Source organism: Hyperolius riggenbachi, chromosome 1 (assembly GCF_040937935.1).
Source record: "Hyperolius riggenbachi isolate aHypRig1 chromosome 1, aHypRig1.pri, whole genome shotgun sequence".
NCBI classification, from domain to species: domain Eukaryota; kingdom Metazoa; phylum Chordata; class Amphibia; order Anura; family Hyperoliidae; genus Hyperolius; species Hyperolius riggenbachi.
Genome location: NC_090646.1, coordinates 126,297,287 through 126,318,195, shown reverse-complemented (window position 1 = coordinate 126,318,195; position 20,909 = coordinate 126,297,287). Strand labels below are relative to the sequence as shown.

General features: G+C 45.3%; 1 protein-coding gene across 2 annotated transcripts in view; it reads left to right on the top strand.

Moving 5' to 3' along the window:
• GUF1 (GTP binding elongation factor GUF1) overlaps positions 1 to 18,517 on the top strand; it is a 79,039-nt gene extending 60,522 nt beyond the window's left edge. For both annotated transcript variants that reach the window (XM_068278528.1, XM_068278529.1), the window contains 3 exons: positions 6,255 to 6,374; positions 10,235 to 10,271; positions 18,168 to 18,517. In XM_068278528.1, the coding sequence (XP_068134629.1) occupies positions 6,255 to 6,374; positions 10,235 to 10,271; positions 18,168 to 18,305 (295 nt within the window). In that variant the 3' untranslated portion in view covers positions 18,306 to 18,517. The remainder of the gene's footprint in view (positions 1 to 6,254; positions 6,375 to 10,234; positions 10,272 to 18,167) is intronic.
• The last annotated feature ends 2,392 nt before the right edge of the window (positions 18,518 to 20,909 follow it).

Here is a 20,909-nt window from a genome sequence, read left to right as displayed (position 1 = left end):
GAGTGAGGTGCACAGTGGCAGTACACACAATGCTATATATAGCGTGGCTGAGCGAGGTGCACAGTGGCAGTACACACAATGCTATATTAGTCAGGCTAGCCTAAGCCGTGTACACAGAGTGTCAGAAAACACAATGCTATATATATAGCGTGGCTGAGCGAGGTGCACAGTGGCAGTACACACAATGCTATATATAGCGTGGCTGAGCGAGGTGCACAGTGGCAGTACACACAATGCTATATATAGCGTGGCTGAGCGAGGTGCACAGTGGCAGTACACACAATGCTATATTAGTCAGGCTAGCCTAAGCCGTGTACACAGAGTGTCAGAAAACACAATGCTATATATATAGCGTGGCTGAGCGAGGTACACAGTGGCAGTAAACAATGCTATATATAGTGTGGCTGAGCGAGCGGTGTACTACTGTTCCCAGCAGCGACACACAATGACTGGGGGGGACCCTGGCTAGCGTGGCTGGAGAGCGAACTACCCTGCCTGCCTACCCAAAGCTAAACCCACAGACAAATGGCGGAGATATGACGTGGTTCGGGTATTTATTTACCCGAACCACGTGACCGTTCGGCCAATCAGAGCGCGTTCGGGCCCGAACCACGTGACCCGTTCGGCCAATCACAGCGCTAGCCGAACGTTCGGGGAACGTTCGGCCATGCGCTCTTAGTTCGGCCATGTGGCCGAACGGTTTGGCCGAACACCGTCAGGTGTTCGGCCGAACTCGAACATCACCCGAACAGGGTGATGTTCTGCAGAACCCGAACAGTGGCGAACACTGTTCGCCCAACACTAGTTCCTGGCATCAAAATTCTGCTAATGGAAGCAGTTTATGCAGCAAAGAAATCTGATTGGCTGTGTTTGGCTCTGCCCCTTTACTGAATTTGAACCCCAGACACTGAACAACCGACTGTAGCAGGTTTGAGGCCTCTGTCATTAACAGTGTAAGAATGGCTGCAGTCTCAATATTCCCCTTGAAAATCAGTAGGTGAATTTTGATTGGCTCTTGTAGGCTCCACCTACTTTTTTGAATATTAATCCCAGTCACCCAGTGATCAACTGTGGGAAGTTTGAGAACCCTGCCATTAACAGTGTAAGAAAAGCTGCAGTTCATATTTTCCAATGTAAAAAGTTAGTTGTTTTTGGCTCCGCCCACTATTTCTAACCTTAACATACAGTCACTCAATGACCAAGTTTATGAGCTTTGGGGTCCTTGGCATAAATAAGTTGCATTTTACCATTGAAATTAAACAAATCTGATTGGCTGTGTTTGGCCCGCTCCCTTCAGAATTTAAACCCCAGTCTCCCAGTGACTGACTGTACCAGATTTGAGGCCTCTGCCATTAAGAGTGTATGAATGGCAGCAATGTAAATATTCCCCTTGAAAATCAAAAGGTAAATTTTGATTGGCTGCTGTAGGCTCCACCCACTTTCCTGAATATTAGTCCCAGTCACCCAGTGGCCAACTGTGTCACGTTTGAGAAACCTGCCAATAAGCGAATGGCTGAAATCAATCTAACAAATCTGATTGGCTGTTTGTGGCTCCACCCCTTTAGCGAATTTGGACCCCAGTCACCCAATGACTGACTGTATCAGGTTTGAGGCCTCTGCCATTAACAGTGTAAGAATGGTAGCAATGTAAATATTCCCCTTGAAAATCAATAGGTCAATTTTGATTGGCTGTTGTAGGCTCCACCCACATTTCTGAATATTCATCCCAGTCACCCAGTGGCCAATTGTGTAAAGTTTGGGAACCCTGCCATGTTAAAAATTTAGTTGTTGGCACCGGCCACTTTTTCTAACCTTGACATACAGTCACTCAGTTATCAAGTTTATCAGCTTTGGGGTCCTTGGTATCAATACTTTGTATATTCCCATTGAAAAATAAACAAATATGGCTGTTTGTGGCTCCGCCCCCTTTCTGAATTTGAACCCTAATCACCCAATGACTGACTGTATCAGGTTTGAGGCATATGCTATTAACAGTATAAGAATGGTAGCAGCTTAAATATTCCCTTTGAAAATCAAAAGGTGATTTTTTATTGGCTTTTGTAGGCTCCACCCACCTTCCAAAATCTTAATCTCATTCACCCAGTGACCAACTGTGCAAAGTTTGAGAGACCTGCCATTAACAGTGTAAGAATGGCTGCAGTTTATATTTTCCAGTGAAATTTCTTTTTAGCTCCACCCACTTTTTGTAACCTTGACACACAGTCACCCAGTGACCAAGTTTGTGAGCTTTCAGGTTCCTGGCATCAAAAATGTGTGAATGGAAGCAGTTTATCCACCAAGGAAATCTGATTGGCTGTAGGTGGCCCCGCCCCTTTAGTTAATTTGGACGCCAGTCACCCAATGACCAACTGTAGCAAGTTTGAAGCCTCTGCCATTAACAGTGTAAGAATGGCAGCAGTTTAAATATTCCCCCTGAAAATCAATAGGTGAATTTTTATTGGCTGTTGTAGGCTCCTCCCACTTCCCTGAATCTTAATCCCAGTCACCCAGTGACCAACTGTGGCAAGTTTGAGAACACAGTCTAAGAATGGCTGCAGTTTACATTTTCCCATTTAAAATGAATGGCTGAAATTTGATTGGCTGTTTTATGCTCCTCCCACTTTTCCTGGATTCGTAACCTCTGCCACCAAGTGACCAACTGTGCCAAGTGTGGGGACTCTGGGTTGATTACTGTGAGAATGGCAGCCTTTTACATTTTTTCCATTGACTTGAATGGGTGAAATCTGATTTGCTGTTTGTAGCTCCGCCCACGTGTGCAGGGGGGCCGCAAGACCCCCAGAACATATCATCCCAGGTAGTAAGGGATCTGTGTACCAAGTTTCGTTCAAATCGGTCAAGCCGCTTTCGAGTGATCGTGGCACATACACACACACATACACACACACATACATACATACATACGATTTTATATATATAGATAGGAAGTGTTTCTGATGCTGGAAACCAGGATATTTGCTATAAAAATCTGGAATCCTAAATAATGTATAACATTCTGCAAGATGTTGTTGTAGTGCCTCTTTTTAACCATTTCCGCTGCCCGGACGTGAAGCTCATGTCCGGGCGGCTGCTGAGCTGCGCTCCCGCGATTCGGCGCGTCCCCGTTGTGTCCCCCGGTAGCCCTGGGATCAGTGAAAGGGAACATGGTACCCGATCACCGATCCCTGTCCCCGCAGAAAAACCGAAGCGCTCACCCATGAGGCCTCAGTTCTTCTGCCCGGAAAGATTTCCGCATTCCCCTTGTACTTCTGCTTAGCGAGAAGTACAGGGAGGGAAAACAAAAATGAAGGTGGCCATCTTGTGGCCAAATAGTAAAACTACATCTACACATTTTTTACATTACAGTTTACACATATAACACCATTAAAAACTATTTATGTCCCACATCAAAATGTTACCCAAATAAAATTTTTAATGGAAAAAAATTACAATTAAAAAAAAAAATTAAAAAAGACATAAATAGTTACCGAAGGGTCTGAACTTTTTAAATATGCATTTTAAGGGGGTATACTACAAACCTTTTTTAAATTATAAGCTTGTAAATAGTGATGGACACAAAACGGAAACCATGCACCTTTATTTCCAAATAAAATATTGGCGCCATACATTGTGATAGGGACAAAATTTAAATGGTATAATAATCGAGACAAACAGGCAAATAAAATACATAGGTTTTAATTTTGGTAGCGTGGATTATTTTAAAGCTATAATGGCCGAAAACTGAGAAATAATGAATTTTTTCAATTTTTTTCTTATTAATCCTGTTAAAATGCATTGACAGTAAAGTGACTCTTAGCAAAATGTACCACCCAAAGAAAGCCTAATTAGTGGCGGCAAAAACAAGATATAGATCAATAAATTGTGATAAGTAGTGATAAAGTTAATAGCGAATGAATAGGAGGTGAAAATTGCTCTGATGCATAAGGTGAAAAATCCCCGCGGGCTGAAATGGTTAAGTACCCAACAGTGATGCTTAATAGAGTGTAATGCATTCTGATGCATGGGTGTTCATGAGGACTTATGTTAACCATTTATGCCACGCGGACGTGAGCCTCACATCCGAAGTGGCAGCTGCTAGAGCCGCAGGGACGCGCTAGTCACGTCCCTGCAGTTTGGGTGGTCAGCAGGCAAAAGTTCCCTGTGGTCTGCAGACAAAAGTCCCCTGTGCCATTCCGAGCATGTCCGCTGAGAATAAACACTGTTTTTGTTCAAAAACAGTGTTTATTCTTACATACAGCTGACTTCCGCCGGTTTCCAACGCCCGATTGTTAAATTTATGAATGGGAACAATGTTCCCGTTCATAATCTCCCTGCCGGAAATGTGATCGCTTGTTCCCATTGAAACCTAACTTCCCCAGTTACAATACATTGTATCCTATGTAGCGTAATTATACTTGCTCAGTGGTGACATCTTGTGGCCAAATAGTAAATTACACCTGACTATAGGGGAAAAAAAAAATATCTGTCGAGGGCATCTTATTATTAAATAATGGCCTAAAAATAAGTGATGGATGTAAAACTGAAAAAAATGCACCTTTTATTTCCAAATAAAATATTGTCACCATACATTATAGTAGGGGTATAATTTTAATGTTGCAATAACCGGGACAAATTGGCAAATAAAATGTGTGGATTTTAATTATGGTAGCATGTATTATTATATAAAAATAATTTTTTCCCTTTTTTTTTTTAAATTTTTTTTTTTTTTTGTATTATTCCCGTCAAAGTGCAATTAGAATAAAATAATTCTCAGCACAATGTACCAACCAATGAAAGCCTAATTGGTGGTGGAAAAACCAAGGTATAGATCATTTATTTGTGTTAAAGCGGATCCGAGATGAAAAACTAACTATAACAAGTAACTTGTCTATATATCTTATCTAAAGTTTAGTTTAGATAGTTTACACAGCAAATCTAGCTGCAAACAGCTTTAATAGAATATAAATTTTACTTCCTGTGATACAATGACAGCAGCCATGTTGTTTGTAAACATTACACAGAGGCAGGCTTATCTGCATCTTGAGCAAAAAAACCTAATCCCCCTCCTCCTCCACTCTGCCTCTGAAATCTCTGACTAGTAATATCTCCCCCTCCTCCTGCCCAGACTGAGCTCCCATGAGCCCTTGCTACTGTCTGAAAGTGCCTTGGCTCTCTGAAAACCTGTGGGGATGGATTGTTTAGTTTATAGGGAATTGGAGTATTAAAAACAAACAAAAAAGTATTTGGCTTGAGGAATGCCCTATAAACAACAGGAAAGGAACACAATTATGCAATGAGTAAAAGTTCATCTCGGATCCACTTTAACCACTTGCCGACCGTGCACTCATAACGCGCGTTGGCAAATGTAGTGCCTCTTTTTAACCGCTGTCAATTCACGGCAGGGGGCTCCGTGAATAGCCTGCGGGCCGCCGATCGCGGCTCGCAGGCTAAATGTAAACACAAGCGGAAATAATCCGCTTTGTTTACATTTTTACAATGCTGCTAACAGTAGCAGCGTTGTACTAGATCAGCGATCCCCGGCCAATCAGCGGCCGAGGATCGCTGTCACATGACAGGCAGGAGCCTGTTAGAGGCTGCACAGGACAGATCCGTTCCTGTGCAGCCTCCGATCTCCGGGGCAGGGAGGGAGAAGAGGGAGAGGGGGAATCCTGCCGTGGAGGGGGCTTTGAGGTGCCCCCCCGCCACCCACACGCATGCAGGAGCGATCAGACCCCACCAGCACATCATCCCCCTAGTGGGGAAAAAAGGGGGGCGATCTGGTCGCTCTGCCTGTTATTTGATCTGTGCTGGGGGCTGTAGAGCCCATCCAGCACAGATCTTCTAAATCAGCGCTGGTCCTTGGGGGGGGGGGGGGGGGGGTAAAGGCTGAGTCCTGAAGTGGTTAAGTAGTGATAAAGTTATTGGGGAATGAAAGGGAGGAGCGCTGAAAGGGGGATATAAGGTGAAAAATGCCAGCAGGCTGAAGTGGTTAAAGTGGTTGGTTTGGTTCTAGTACCACGTGTCCTGAGGAGATGTGACATTCACGTGAAACAGCTGTAGATAGGGGCTTTATTCTGTACCTGTGCTATGTGGCTTCAATAAAAAGAAGATTCATTTGGAGTGCTGGAGTCCATGTGTTTTCTATCAGCAAAGATTGGTTCTAGTATTGTTTGAAACTGTATGAATCAGATATTTGATGTCCGTATGAATACATAAGTAAATGTGTAATATAATAAATCTATATTTTTATTACTTAGAGACAAAGCTCATGCAGTTGGTAAAGCAATCTGTGAGAAGCTGCGAGATGCTATTCCGAGGCAGTTGTTTGAAATAGCTGTACAGGCAGCTATTGGCAGCAAGATAGTTGCAAGAGAAACGTAAGTTTGAACAGATGGAATAAAATAAATGTTTTCAGCACCATGTTCACTTTCACTGCACCGTCTTCCCATGTTCACTTTCTCTACACCGTCTTCCCATGTTCGCTTTTTCTGCACCGTCTTCCCATGTTCACTTTCTCTGCACCGTCTTCCCATGTTCACTTTCTCTGCACCGTCTTCCCATGTTCACTTTCTCTGCACCGTCTTCCCATGTTCACTTTCTCTACACCGTCTTCCCATGTTCGCTTTTTCTGCACCGTCTTCCCATGTTCGCTTTTTCTGCACCGTCTTCCCATGTTCGCTTTTTCTGCACCGTCTTCCCATGTTCGCTTTCTCTGCACCGTCTTCCCATGTTCACTTTCTCTGCACCGTCTTCCCATGTTCACTTTCTCTGCACCGTCTTCCCATGTTCACTTTCTCTGCACCGTCTTCCCATGTTCACTTTCTCTGCACCGTCTTCCCATGTTCACTTTCTCTGCACCGTCTTCCCATGTTCACTTTCTCTGCACCGTCTTCCCATGTTCACTTTCTCTGCACCGTCTTCCCATGTTCACTTTCTCTGCACCGTCTTCCCATGTTCACTTTCTCTGCACCGTCTTCCCATGTTCACTTTGTCACCTTTTCACACTGCATGTTCTTTGATCTGATATTCAGAGCGCATGTGGTTTGCCAATTACTAGTGCACTGTGATTAACATAGTAATCGTGCCCTGTACAGAGTTGCATGATCTGTTTTTAACCCAATCACAAACGTAGTGCCTGCTGCAGTTTTCCTGCTTTTGTGATAAGGTTAAATGAATGGGAGCGCATGCAAATCGCATAGCAAACTTGGTGCAGTGAGATTAGCTTTGCAATTTCCCATGCAAAATAACTTCTTGCTTTTTATTTTTTCACATCGGTAATTACAATCACACCCCACGATAGCTCCCATAGTTTTGTTGAAAGGCATGTTTGAAAACAAGTGAAAATCACGATTGCAGCACACGATTGTGATTTTCAGTGTGGAAGGGCCTTCATAGCAATGTGTAGCATGCAAACGACCACTGCTAAATGCTTATTTACCAGCATCCATCCTATGCTTCATCATTTTGGTTATCTATTGAATAAAGTTACTAACCGCTTACGGATCAGGCTGTTAAAAATTAAAATCCACATCCTGTTTGGGACTGGTTATACCTTCCAGGGCGTAGATTTCAATTACTGCACCACATGGACCTGCCTCAGCAACTCACTCGCTCTGCTGTCACTAGGACAGCAGAGCTCCGTGAGCTGATCAGGAGCAGATTTCATTGACCTTTTGATCACTGAGCCAATCACATTGGCTCAGAGTGATCACAAGGTCAGGAGCTGACTCGCAGAGCTCTGCTGTCATAGTGACGACAGGGAATGTACATCAGCGACAGGAAAATGGCGTGAACCGAGAGCGAGCGACTGGTCCATGCTGTGTGACTTTGGTAAGCCTTGTTTTTGTGCCAGCAGTCTCTGGTCTTTAAAGGATACATCCAGGGTGTTTAAAAATATGCAGATCTACTTACATGGGGCTTCTTCCAACCCCTGGTAGAGTATGTGTCCTTCGCCACAGCTCCACTCCCATCTGGTGTCCCCTTCGTCATGATGTCTGACGTCGTGCTGTCAGTCCCGTTCCTCCACATACTGGATGATATGCGGAGCTGCACAGGGAGGCTGGAGCGATCGCTGGAACAAGGCTGGGTATGTATATAGCGGATGCATTGTGGAGATTGGGGGGGGGGGGGGGGTGAATCAGGGGTGGGGACTGCTATAACTAGCATCCTTATTATTGGCCACATTGTACAGGAGCCCCTGTGCCTAGCTAACTTATACGGTGGGGCTCCTGTACCTAGGGGAATCCCCTGAGCGGTATGCCAATACTGTCAGGCATACCGCTTTCTGCAAAAAAAAATTTGCCCAACACCGTGTCAGGCATACTGCTCAGGGGGTTAAACACCCCAGATGTATCCTTTAAAGGAGTTATCAGGCAAAAAAAATGAGTTACACTTACCTGGGGCTTCTACCAGCCCCATGCAGCCACCATCCTGTGCCCTCGTAGTCACTTACTGCTGCTCCAGTCCCCTTCCGCCAGCTAGTTTCGTTTTTGCCGACCTCGGGGTCGGTGGGCCACATTGCGTACATTTTTACGCATTCCCGCTGATGCAGGAACAGCAACACATACATTTTTACACGTTGGTGGTTCATGCATTGGACCACTAACGCGTAAAAATTTGTGTTGATGTTTCTGCATCAGCGGGAATACGTAAACATGTATGCAATGCGGCCCGCCGACCCCGAGATCGGCAAAAACAAAACTAGCTGGCGGCGGGGGACTGGAGAAGCAGTGATGAGTGACTACGAGGGCACAGGATGGCTGCATGGGGCTGGTAGAAGCCCCAGGTAAGTGAATTTTTTTGTTTTGTTTTGCCTGATAACTCCTTTAAGGACCTGAGACTGCTGTACTCAAGTGATTAAAGGATACGTCCAGGCATTTAAAAGAAATACAATTCCACTTACCTGGGGCTTCCTCCAGCCCCTGGCAGCCGTCCTGTGCTCTCACCACTGCTCCGGTGGCTCCCGGTGTCCTCCACTGCAGAAGCCGACCTCGCCAAGTCTGCTTCCAGGTCGGCTCCTTGTGCGCTCCACGGCGCGGGTCATGTCGTCTGGCCGACAGCATAAGGATTGTACTGCGCAGGCGCAGAACTACTTCGCCGTGCAGTCCTGATGATGTCGGGCAGACCATGTGACCTGCACAGTGGAGCGCACAAGAAGCTGACCCGGCAAGGTCGGCTTCTGCAACGGAGGACACCGGGAGACATCGGCGAGGGCACAGAATGGCTGCCAGGGGCCGGAGGAAGCTCCAGGTAAGTGGAATTCTATTTTTTAAAATGCCTGGACGTATCCTTTAAAAGATACCCGAAGTGACATGATAGACATGTGTATGTACAGTGCCTAGCACACAAATAACTATGCTGTTCCTTTTTTTCCTTTCTCTGCCTGAAAGAGTTATATCAGGTATGCAAGTGGCTGACTCAGTCCTGGCTCAGACAGGAAGTGACTACAGTGTGACCCGCACTGATAAGAAATTCCAACTATAAAACACTTTCCTAGCAGAAAATGGCTTCTGAGAGCAAGAAGTTAAAAAAGGGGAATTTCTTATCAGTGAGGGTCACACTGTGGTCACTTCCTGTCTGAGTCAGGACTGAGTCAACCACTTACACACCTGATATTTAACTCTTTCAGGCAGAGAAAGAAAAAAAGGAACACAGCATAGGTTTTTGTGTGCTAGGCACTGTACAATGTACATACCCATGTCTATCTCATCATGTCACCTCGGGTATCCTTTAAGGCAGTGCCGCCACTGACTGATACACTGGGGGAAAGTGAGTGAATTGATAGCCACACTTCCCCTCACAACCAGCAGAGGCTGGGTGAAGACATGGTGACACGCCTCCAGAGGCTCTAGTGCAGGTATGTCAAACCAGTCCTACGAGGGCCGAGATCCTCACACATTTTTGATACAGCTCAAATGAATTGATCGGTCTGAATCAGGAAAGGTGTGGTCCATCAGGTAGAACAAATTCCTTTCTTTCTCAGTGAATCCTAAACCCTGGCATGGATCTGGCCCTCCAGGCCTGGAGTTCAACACATGTGCTCTAGTGTGACATGTTCATAATCCCAGGATATTCAGGGCTCGATGTAACGAGAGAAGGATTGGTAGTTTCTAAAACAGGATAAAAATTCCCTTTTTGCATTTGCATAATAAATGTTCTTTATTTGCATGTTTTAATATTGTATTCTGTATATATTGTTCTTCAAAATATATTTACAAGATACATTTTCATTTTCCAGCATTAAGGCTTATAGAAAGAACGTCTTGGCAAAATGTGTAAGTAATAATAGCAAGTGATATATTGTACAGGATTACACAATATGAGACTGTAAGCTCGCTTAGCAGTTCTCTCACTTTTATTACAATTTTGTTTAGTCTGGTACGCTTCAAAGTCTAGCATACCGAATAAACTTGTGTATAAGCCACTTATTTTTTTTTACACCAAAAAGTGGGGGTCACCACTAGTTGCTAACCCTCCCCCCCCCCCTCCAAGTGTGCCAGTCACTGCAGTATATAGTAGAAAGCTGGCAGAAACAGTTGCAGGCCCCTCCCAGCATGTGCAGACTGCTCTCAGTACTGTGTCTGTGACTGCCATGTGCCCACCAGACCGGAGCAGATCCTCTGCGCTATTAGATGGCTGTGTGCTGCTGTGACTGCCCCCTGCCAGTCTATAGCAGACCTTCTGTGTCCAACACCACGTCCCCCAGGGGCCCTCCCGGTCATTAGATGGCTGTGTGCTGCAGACAGGAGAAGAATGTATCATGCGCATCTGCAGAGACCATAGTGATGAGAAACTGCAAGTTACAAGCTATAAAAGGAATCATTGCGGCGCAGATCGGTAAGTAAAATAATGTGCTTACCACATACTGTCGGGATCAACCAACACTAGAGAGTCCTGTGACAGCTGAACTCTCCCAGCAGGGATCCTGAACCATGCTAATTAGTTCCTGATAACACGAGCATAATAATCACTTCACCAATGTAACCGACACATCCGTCAGCTAATGTCTCCCAATACAGACTGGGGCCCATATGCAATTAACTTTTTCTCCTGAGTTCTCTCCTGGGAGAAAATTTTCCATCTTCGATTTAGAATAACTTTTCAGCACTTTGAAATAGAAAAAGTACCAAAAAGTAGGTGAAAAAGTTTCATTAAAATTGAGTATTTTTTGCTTGCTGGTGATTTAAAATACATTTTATTAACAAGTTTTACAATATCACATAGGCGAAAACTATGGAGGAAAAGGTAATTGGATATGGGCCCTAGAGCCATTACATTGTTTCCTTAACTTTTTAATGTCACTGCAGGTGTGCTTTAACCCTTTAGCGTTCACATATAGCAAAGCTAGTTGTGCGCTGCTGGGATGCTTTTTTTCTGCCGCTGGGTAAGTGTGCTTTCTCCAGCCTGGCAGGGTGTGCAGGGAGCTTTCATATTTACCTGTTCCAGGTGGCTGGATTAGTATCTCCTCTTCATCGGCCTATGGTGCTGCACTCCAGGTATACACTTCAGAGTTCCAATCACATGATGTGACGTGATCGTAACAGCGTTGCAGCGCGCCTGGTGATGGAAAACTCTTTTCCATCACCCCTCTTCCACCACTGGGTGGCGCTGCAGTGTCCTGGCAGTGCTGCTGATCTCTTTAGTACACAAATGGGTCTACATCACCAAGATTACTTGAAATAGCCTAACGCCGATCGGCATAAAGTCTTGGGGCGGCAGTTTGCAGGAGATCGTGCACAGGCTGTGCGCACATCTCCTGTTGGTAGGCGGAGCTCTGCCTTCAGTCTCCGAGCGGCAATGACGTGTCTTTCTCAAAAGTACAGCGCTGCGATCTGCGTTGTTACAGGACCCGGTAGCGGCGCAGGAGAAGGCTGAGGATGGCAGCATGGGATTGATTGGTGTGGATGGGGCTGGGGGAAGCCTCAGGTATGTATACAACTTTTATTTTTTACTCAGCTCTGGTACACTTTAAAGGAGAACTAAAATTGGTAATCTGGAAGTAGTCATCTATCACTGACCAGGCTTGCGCATCACAGATTAACCACGAGTAACCACGGTGGTTACTCATGATTCAAATGAGTTTTAATTGAGCCAGCTGAGCGGCTGGATGCGGCAGGGTTAATTACCCCTAGTGTCGCTCTCCACTCAGCGTTTTCAATGAGGGTTGCTCATCCATCCGTGATGCCCTATCACTGACTGACTCTGAAAAATGTGTTAAGTTTCACTCTTTACTACTTTCTGAATCACAGTCCCACAGATGATCTGACTGCTTGTGCTGTAAGCTTGTCGCAGGACTTGCTACAAAACTGCTTTTCTGTGCCCAGAGGACACTTACCGTAAGTCTTGGCTTCTTAAGTGCAAATGTTTGCTCCCCTAAGTGTGTGCGCCTCTCCATAGGTTGTGCAGGCAGATGGGGAACATTTCCTACAGCTGTATAATTAGAATGCAAAACATAATTGTATTCAAATACCCAGAGTAATGCATTTCCTTTTTCTTTATGATCAAAGTTTTCAAAGCTTTTCCTGTTTTGGCATTTTACAATTAGTTTAAAAGTTTAGTTGGCACAGCAGCTCGGAATAGCGAGAGAAACTTGACAGCGCTCTCCTATTAAAGTCTCCAAGCCTATTAAATATTAAAGCACTGTGTGGATATATGAAACCTGCTTAGTTATGGAATGGGTTTCTCACCATTTTAACAAATCTTTGTAAGTATGCATTAACACCTTTTTGGACTTCAGAGTATTCTACTGGGAGTAACAAAAAATGACTAGTTTACTTTTTTCCATGTGGACTGAGCTGAACTGAATGTAGCACACAATGACAAAGGACTGCATTCCACAGAATATGAAACCATTCAGAACAGAGGAGAACTCTGGGGGCTTTCTATGGACACATAAATCCTGTACATTTATCTCTACCCAAACGTTACATCATGTATCCACTGTTATTTAAGCCCTGGGAGTTAGCTAGTGAATGCAGCATTTTTCTAATTTAAAATGCACACTAGTAGAATACATACAACCAGAGGATTTTTTTCTTTTTCACAGTGAGTGTCACAGACCGCAAGGCCGGTCTGTGGGCGGGTCAATTGATCAGAGTCAGAAATCCTCTCACACTGTCATTTTGCTTATCCCGAAGCGTAAACCTGACTTCACAATTTGATTAACTGACTCGCGGAGGGAGTGTTTGGACGCCAAAGGATTCACCACACACACACATACAATTCAAAGATCTGCCACCAAGCGGGTTACACAGCCTGCTACTGTAATTATGCTAATACTTTAAGAACACTCTATTAACCCTTAGCAGTATGCAGGAACCGGGGTCAGATCTGTATATTTGGGCTGGGTTCTCGCATACGGGTTATTAATGTACACTTCTATTAAACATGGTAGTGGTTTCAGGAGAATGGGTATGATTGTGTATGTTCAGCAACAGGTCATAACTGCTAAACTATTTTTTTAAAACGTTTAATAGCAAAAATGCATTACATACAGTTATATACACCAATTAACATATACACACAGAGCTTAAAAATAAAAAGGAATAAAATTGGAAAGTTCTTACTTAGTTATGGCTGAGCAGTCCATTTTAAATGAGCTTTAAAGGGAACCAGAGAGGATGAACTATACATACCTGGGGCTTCCTCCAGCCCCATACGCACGGATTGCTCCCACGCCGCCGTCCTCCGCTGCCTGGATCCGCCGCCACCGGGTCCCGTCATTGCCGCGAGTCGGCAAGTCGGCCGGCGGACGCGGCCAATTCTCCGCATCACAGGGTGCTTTCCCCATACAGATACGCATGTGGCTGCTTACTGCGCAGCCGCATGCGTACATGTATGGAGGGAGCCCCTGTGATGCGGACAATTGGCCGCGTCCGCCGGAAGTGACGGGCCTGGTACTGGCGGATCCAGGAAGCTGAGGACGGCGGCGTGGGAGCGATTCAGGCTTAAAGGGCTGGAAGAAGCCCCAGGTATGTATAAAATCCTTACCTTTTTTCACCCCTCGTTCCTCTCTGGTTCCCTTTAAGAGTCCTTGGGAAATTGCATGCGTCGGTCCTTCTGTGGAACGCATGCTCCAGGCTCTTCTTTAGCAGATGAAATGAGGAAAGACAAGGGCGGACTCTGCTGGCCCCATATTTATACAATCTTAGAATTGGGGCTGTGTTACCTCCAAACTAGGTGGGGGGGGGGGGGGGGGTTATCTCCTGGCAGCAAGGTTGCCACCCCCCAGACTCAGAGCAAGAAAATGTACCAATTATTAATAATCTGTGTGACTCCGCCCCAGATTGGCCCATCGCAAATCCGAGGCTATATTCATAAGCGGCCTGCGACCCTGTATCAAATGAGGCTACACATGCCTATTCTATCACATTCGCTCTACACGGCCGGATAAAGCAGTTTCCCTACTGATTCCTGACAGTTAGAAAATTGTAATTCAGGTGAATGATATAACTGCTTTATGGGTATCAGAAAATGTATTTTTTGTCTTTCTGTGGCAAACCTATTTTGAATTACAAATACATTAAAGTTTCCTTTGTCTGAGTGTAAGGTTTTGGAGGGAGCTCTTATCTGGCCAGTTTGATCTGGCTTTTGGGAGAGAGCTGTGGCAGGAAATGGTCCTCGGCAGGAGGTTGAGCCAGGTGTGAAATTCCTTTCTGACCTCACAGGACATGGGGGGAAGTTACTATACTCTGCTTTTAAGAGAAGAGAGGGAAAAGACATCTATTGTACCTTTACACAGGACTGACAGTAATGGTGCTGAACCATATGAAAATCGTTGGCGATTACGCACGACTTTCCGTAATGTTCACCACAGTGAGTAACTGTGGTGTCCCATGATGCATCACTCCAAAATATGCAAACAATCTCTTTATGCCTCAGGAAGCAAGGCTGGACATCCAAAACCACTGGTGTATAGTGAGCCTGTAGCTAATAAGGCCTTGCATCCTGGGGCATAAAGAGATGATGTGCATATTCAGGAGCGAGGCCCGGTTCACACTAGCGTTAGGTGTGAAAACGGATCTGATTACTGGTTGATTGGATTCGTTTTCACTCAGTTTGCTTTCTGCTGCTTCCTCACATGACCACCCCCACTACCATCTAATACCTCTGTAGTTAGCCATACACAGGTCTATTTCAGGTACAAAGCATGATAGATGCTTTGAAGCAGGTGGAGGAATAGACAGCAACATAACGTTGTACTAAATCAGTCCTTTTTCCTGAAATCTGCTCAAAATGGAGTAGGATGCCCAAAGATTGATTTACCACCTTACACCAGGCCTCTCTTATCCAGTGCATGCATGGCCAGCCAGATTAAGGGCCCATTCACACTACAACTTAACGGAAACAGTGCGGTAAGCGCATCCGCTCAGGGTGTGGTGACCGCTTTCACATTCCACATCCGCTTTGTGTCGACACCCAGCCACCAGTACTGCCACCGCTTCTTCTGCTCATCCTGGAAGTGTACGGCTTCCTGTCAGTTTAAAAAAATAAAAATAAACCCAATGAATGCTGCCTAGCAACAGGGAGGATTCTCATTGGTCCACCATGAACCAATAAAAATTTCTGTTAAAAACCAATGAGGTGTTCCATTGCTTCTGTTGGGCTTGGATCCCATGCAGTTTACCAAACTGCGGCGGTGCATGTGGTGACCAGCCGAGACTGTGTTCATTTCCTCCCGTTGCAATTCCATAATTTGTGACGCGCTTGCAGTCCGGTTGCCTTAAAAGCAGGGCTGTGGAGTCGGAGCAATTTTGGATACCTGGAGTCGGGAAAAAATGCACCGACTCCTAATGAATGTAAACTGTAACTAAAATAGACAATATGATAAAATGTTCTATTTCTCAGATAATAGTCATCATAAATCATTTACTGGTGTATATATATATATATATATATATATATATATTATATACAGTAATAGCTTTGCTTAGGCCACAAAAATGAAATCAACCAATTAAAAAGTTGCTTGTGCTGCAGTCCCTGTATTTTTAAAGTCCTATATATATCTGATTGTGACTGTATATAGGATGTGTACACAGGAATCTCTTATATATGTTACGGCCAGAACCCAAAGTTTGGCCACTTCGCATTGTGGCTGGTCAATGTGCGAAGTGGCCACGGCGCTGCAGCCAATGTCTGAAATGAGCCGAATCCGGGCAGCTCTGATAATTTTTCCTGGCGCTGGCTCCACCCCCCACCTCCCTGCTATCGGCTTTCAGTCAGCTGGAGACACACGAGTCTCCCACTTACCCCTCCCCCGAGCGCTGAAGACATTGCTTCTGTCAGCCACCCACTGCAGGGACGAACGAATTTCTGCTTTCCTGCCTCTGCCTTCAGCACTGGGGAAAGTGATCGGAGCCGACAGGATTCAGCTCATTTCGGACAGAGGCCGCACCGCCGCGGCCACTTCGCACATTGACCAGCCAGAACCTGAAGTGGCCAAACTTCGGGTTCGGGTCGTAACATATATACTAAATATCATCTATGCTGTAAGAATAAAGCCTGATGTGTAGCTGTGTCACTAATAGAGATGGTCAATGAGATGGAAAGAATTCTGCGCTGATGCTGGTTTATGCAAATGTATGCACTCCTTTTGCTCATGAAATCAAATAATTTGATATGTTGGTAAATTTTGGTGACTATGAATAAAAGGGTACCTGAGACGGATGCAAAGAAAAGTTTTATACATACCTGGGGCTTCCTTCAGTCCCTCGCTGTCGTCGTCCTCCACCTGGATCTTCTGCTACGAGTCCCGGTAATTCAGCCAGTCAGCACAGTCCGGCCATGTGCCACTTCCACAGCCAGGAGCATTCTGCACCTGTGCAATAGTGCTGCGTAGGTGTAGTACATTCCTGGTGGAGTGTGTGCATGCGCACTACACCAGATGGGCTCAAGTACCTGGACCCATAGCAGAAGAACCAAGTGGCAGAGGACAGCGAGGGACTGATTAGCCTGAAGGGGCAGGAGGAAGCCCCAGGTACGTACAAAACTTTTCTGTCTCAGGTTTACTTTAACCTCCTTGGCGGTACGCAGTTTGAGGCTGCATCCGCGGGAGGGATTTTTTGAATAAAAGTTGTTTGAAACTTCATAGCTAGCACTAGGCTAGCTACCTGTGTCCCCCGGTACCTATCTGCTCCCCCCCCCCCAATCGCCGCCGGCAACACTCACCCGTCCGCGATCCTGCGAGAGCCACAGCTTCCCAATTAGCTTCAGTAGTCACTATGGCGACGATCGGACATGACATCATGCGCAGTCCCAAACCTCCCCATAGTGAAGCCTGGAGCTGATTGGGTGGCTGCGCCATCGCGGGATCCCTGGGGGGTATGTATTGCTGCAGGGATCGGGAGGGGGGGGGGGTGAGAACAGGTAGCTAGCCAAGTGCTGGCCGAAGACTATTGCACAAATTTTATTTAAAAACAAAAAAATCCTGGGGCCATGCAATCCCCTGCGGCGGCTAAGTTACACAGTCGTACTATACTCTACATATGCCCTCCCCATAGAGCTGCAGGGAATCCACAGAGTGTTGTGCACATTGAACACAGAGGTGTTGTCTATCACCCAAAAACCTGGTTCAGATTGTACACAAAGAATGTGTAATAGAGGAAGAATCCCATCATTCCACTGCAGAGTACTTGCACCTCATTTACATGTACCCACAGTTACATTGCCTAGGGCCTTATAGGATGTTCTTTTTTCCTGTCTGTACCTTCTACAAGTATTCTTACCAAGGACAAGTTTTAGTCTATGACTAAAAGTATTAAGAGGCAGAAGATCAGCCAAATAGCCAGGTAACTGATATTGTTTAAAATAAATATGGCAGCCTCCTCCATATCCCTCTCACTTCAGTCGTCTTTTAAAATTCCTAAGCGTTGGCAGTTAGATGCATTTTATGTTACATACTTTCAATCAAAAAGATTAAGATGCAAATTAGAGGAGTCGGAGTTGGTGGATTTTTGTACTGACTCCACAGCCCTGATAAAAAGACAGCAGGTCGGAACTTCACATTTTCCGTCCCCTTCCTTGTATTCTCCACCTGTCTTTTGCTTAACAGTGTTAACACATTCTATTACTAAGGTAGGATATATTTACAGTCTGGTTTTACATTAATTTCTGTTGGGGAATGGGCAGTTAAATAATTATTGTAGAACTTAAATAGTTTCTCTTTACAGTATGGAGGTGACATCACAAGAAAGATGAAGCTCCTCAAGAAGCAAGCTGAAGGAAAGAAGAAAATGAGAAGAATTGGCAATATAGATGTGCCTAAAGATGCATTCATCAATGTCTTAAAAAGACAACCAGACAAGTGACATGGAATGGTCAAATCCTATGTAATCCACAGTATCTTCTAGAGAGAAGTCTATATCAGTCCACTCTTCCCACTAAGATTTTTTTAATGCATATGTGTAATGAAGGATGGGAAATATTATGGAGGGACTGTATAAAAAAAAAAACCTTAATTTATGGGATTCACTATATGTATTTTTGTTATAATTTTTGTAATAAAACTTGAAAAATGTGACCTGTCTATATAACTAAAAGTTATGATTATGCACGGAGTGGGAAACACTGAGGCCAGTTGACAAGCAGCTAATTGAACAGCCGGTCAAGCCCCCTGCACCCGTCCTGTGCCCTCGTCGATGCTCCGGTCCCCCGCCCCAGCTTGGTTTCGCTTTTGGTCGGCATGCCAATGCGCCTGCGCGGCCCTGGTCACACGCATCCTTGTTCGCGGTCCTGTCAAGAGTGTCCTGCGCAGGCCCGCCAACGAAAACTAAACAGACGCGGCGGGGGACTGGAGCATCATCGAGGGCACAGGATGGATGCAGGGGGCTTGGGGAAGCCCCACGTAAGTGAAACTTTTTTTTTTTTTTTTTTTTGGAACTCAGTAAAGGGTCCCTTTAAGTCTCTTGTGCTTGACGGGCAGTTCAGACTGCTGGCCACACATGCCTTTTGGCTGCAATTAGATGCAGCTGGAGGCAACATCAACACCATAGTATCTGGTTTGACACGCAGTGTCCAAAAACTTTCATGTTTCGCCTGAGATGGCAACCGCTGTGCTCAGATATACCTTCATTGGGGAGGCTGTCTGTCCACTAGCAAGCGCCCAGCCAGAGAACGGGAGCAGCTGATAAGCAGTGAATTCACCGCCTTCAGATGCTCATGAAAAAAAAGCCTTTTAATCAGCAGGACAATTTTCACATTTGAGAGTCAAATGCGAGGGACAAATTGTCTGTGCCATAAAACACAAGTTGGAAAACCTACTGCCCACAAAGATAACAGGCACCAGGCAAGACTGCAGTGTTTTTCAATCCTGTCCTTGTGACTCCCCAATAGTGCATGTTTTGCAGGCAACCTGACCTATGTGCAGATGGCCCAATTAGTGTTTCAGCTAGGTGGATTCCATGTAGCTGAAACACTAATTACCCCACCTGTGCCTAGGTGAGGCTGCCTGCAAAATATGCACCGCTGGCGAGTCACGAGGACAGGTTGGACGAGAAACACTGACTTAGGGCTGGTGCACACCACGCGTTTTTTGGTAGCGTTTTCAAAACAGCTGCCCCCTGTGAAACCGCTTCACTAATGTATCTCAATGGGATGGTGCACACCAGCGGTTTGAGGTTTTAAGCAAACCGCAAACGTGGCTCCTGCAGCATTTTGCAGTTTGCAGATGCGTTTCTGCCTCAATGTAAAGTATAGGAAAAGCTCAAACCGCTCTGAAAAACACCAGATCAGAGTGGTTTTCCAGGCATTTGTTACAGTAGCTGTTCAGTAACAGCTTTACTGTAACAGTATATGAAATCTGCTACACAAAAACACTCCAAAAAACGTTAGGCATGTTTAGAAAACCTCTCCAACATGCCTAGAATTGCTCTGAAATCTGCTTCAAAAACCTCTGGCATTTTGCAGATCTGCTAGAGGTTTTTGGTGTGCACTAGGCCTTAGGCCTCTTTTTCACAGACTGTTGATAGGCAGTGAAATGCCTCTCAAACTCTGACAACTGCTTGCTGCTGTCTGGTACCTGCTTGCTGAGCACACAGCTCAACAGTCTGTGGAAAATAAGCCTTTAAGAGAACCCGAGGTGGGTTTGTGAAATTAATATTAGGCACATTCTGCATACTATCACCAGCCTCTGTCCTTTTATTCTGCCTCCAGCCACCCCCCCCCCATTCTAAAAACCGCCAGGCTAGTGACACACAGATTGTCACTAGTCAGCCGTTTACCTTCAGGCTGCCACTCACCATCCCTCCCCCACCTCCTGTATAGCGTGGCTCCCCACCTCTGTCCCTTCCCTCCCCACCTCTGTAAGCTTCCTCCAATCGGCTTACAGAGGCGGGGAGGGAAGGGACACAAGCGAGGAGCTACACTATACAGGAGGCTGGTGAGTGGCCGATTAGTCAAGAGGAGTATATTGGATAACTGGACTCTTATACAGGCAGACCCTATGCTATCTAGGGTATTCCCCACCCCCCAGTCCTTTGTGTATAGAAAGGGTAAGAGCATCAGAGATATGCTGGTAAGAGCTGATGTGAAGCAGTCTACACCATCGAGAGACACTTTTTTATCAAAAAAACTGGGGACATTTCCATGTCTCAGCTGTCAGAACTGCTCTAGTATTATTAAAGGAGACCATGTATGTCATCCCATGAGAGGAACAAAGATCAAGGTGAACGGTAAATTCTCTTGTGTTACCACCAATGCAATATATTTTTTGAAGTGCCCGTGTGGCATAGGCTATGTAGGACAGACTTCACGGGAAGTACGTGTAAGAATTAATGAACACCGTAGCAACATCAGATTATATAGGAAGTATATTGATAACCCTGATAAGAAAATTGACTCTCCCGTAGGTAAACATTTCTACGAGTGTGATCACACAGTGAGTGACTTGCGCTGGTGTGTTTTGGAGAAAGTGT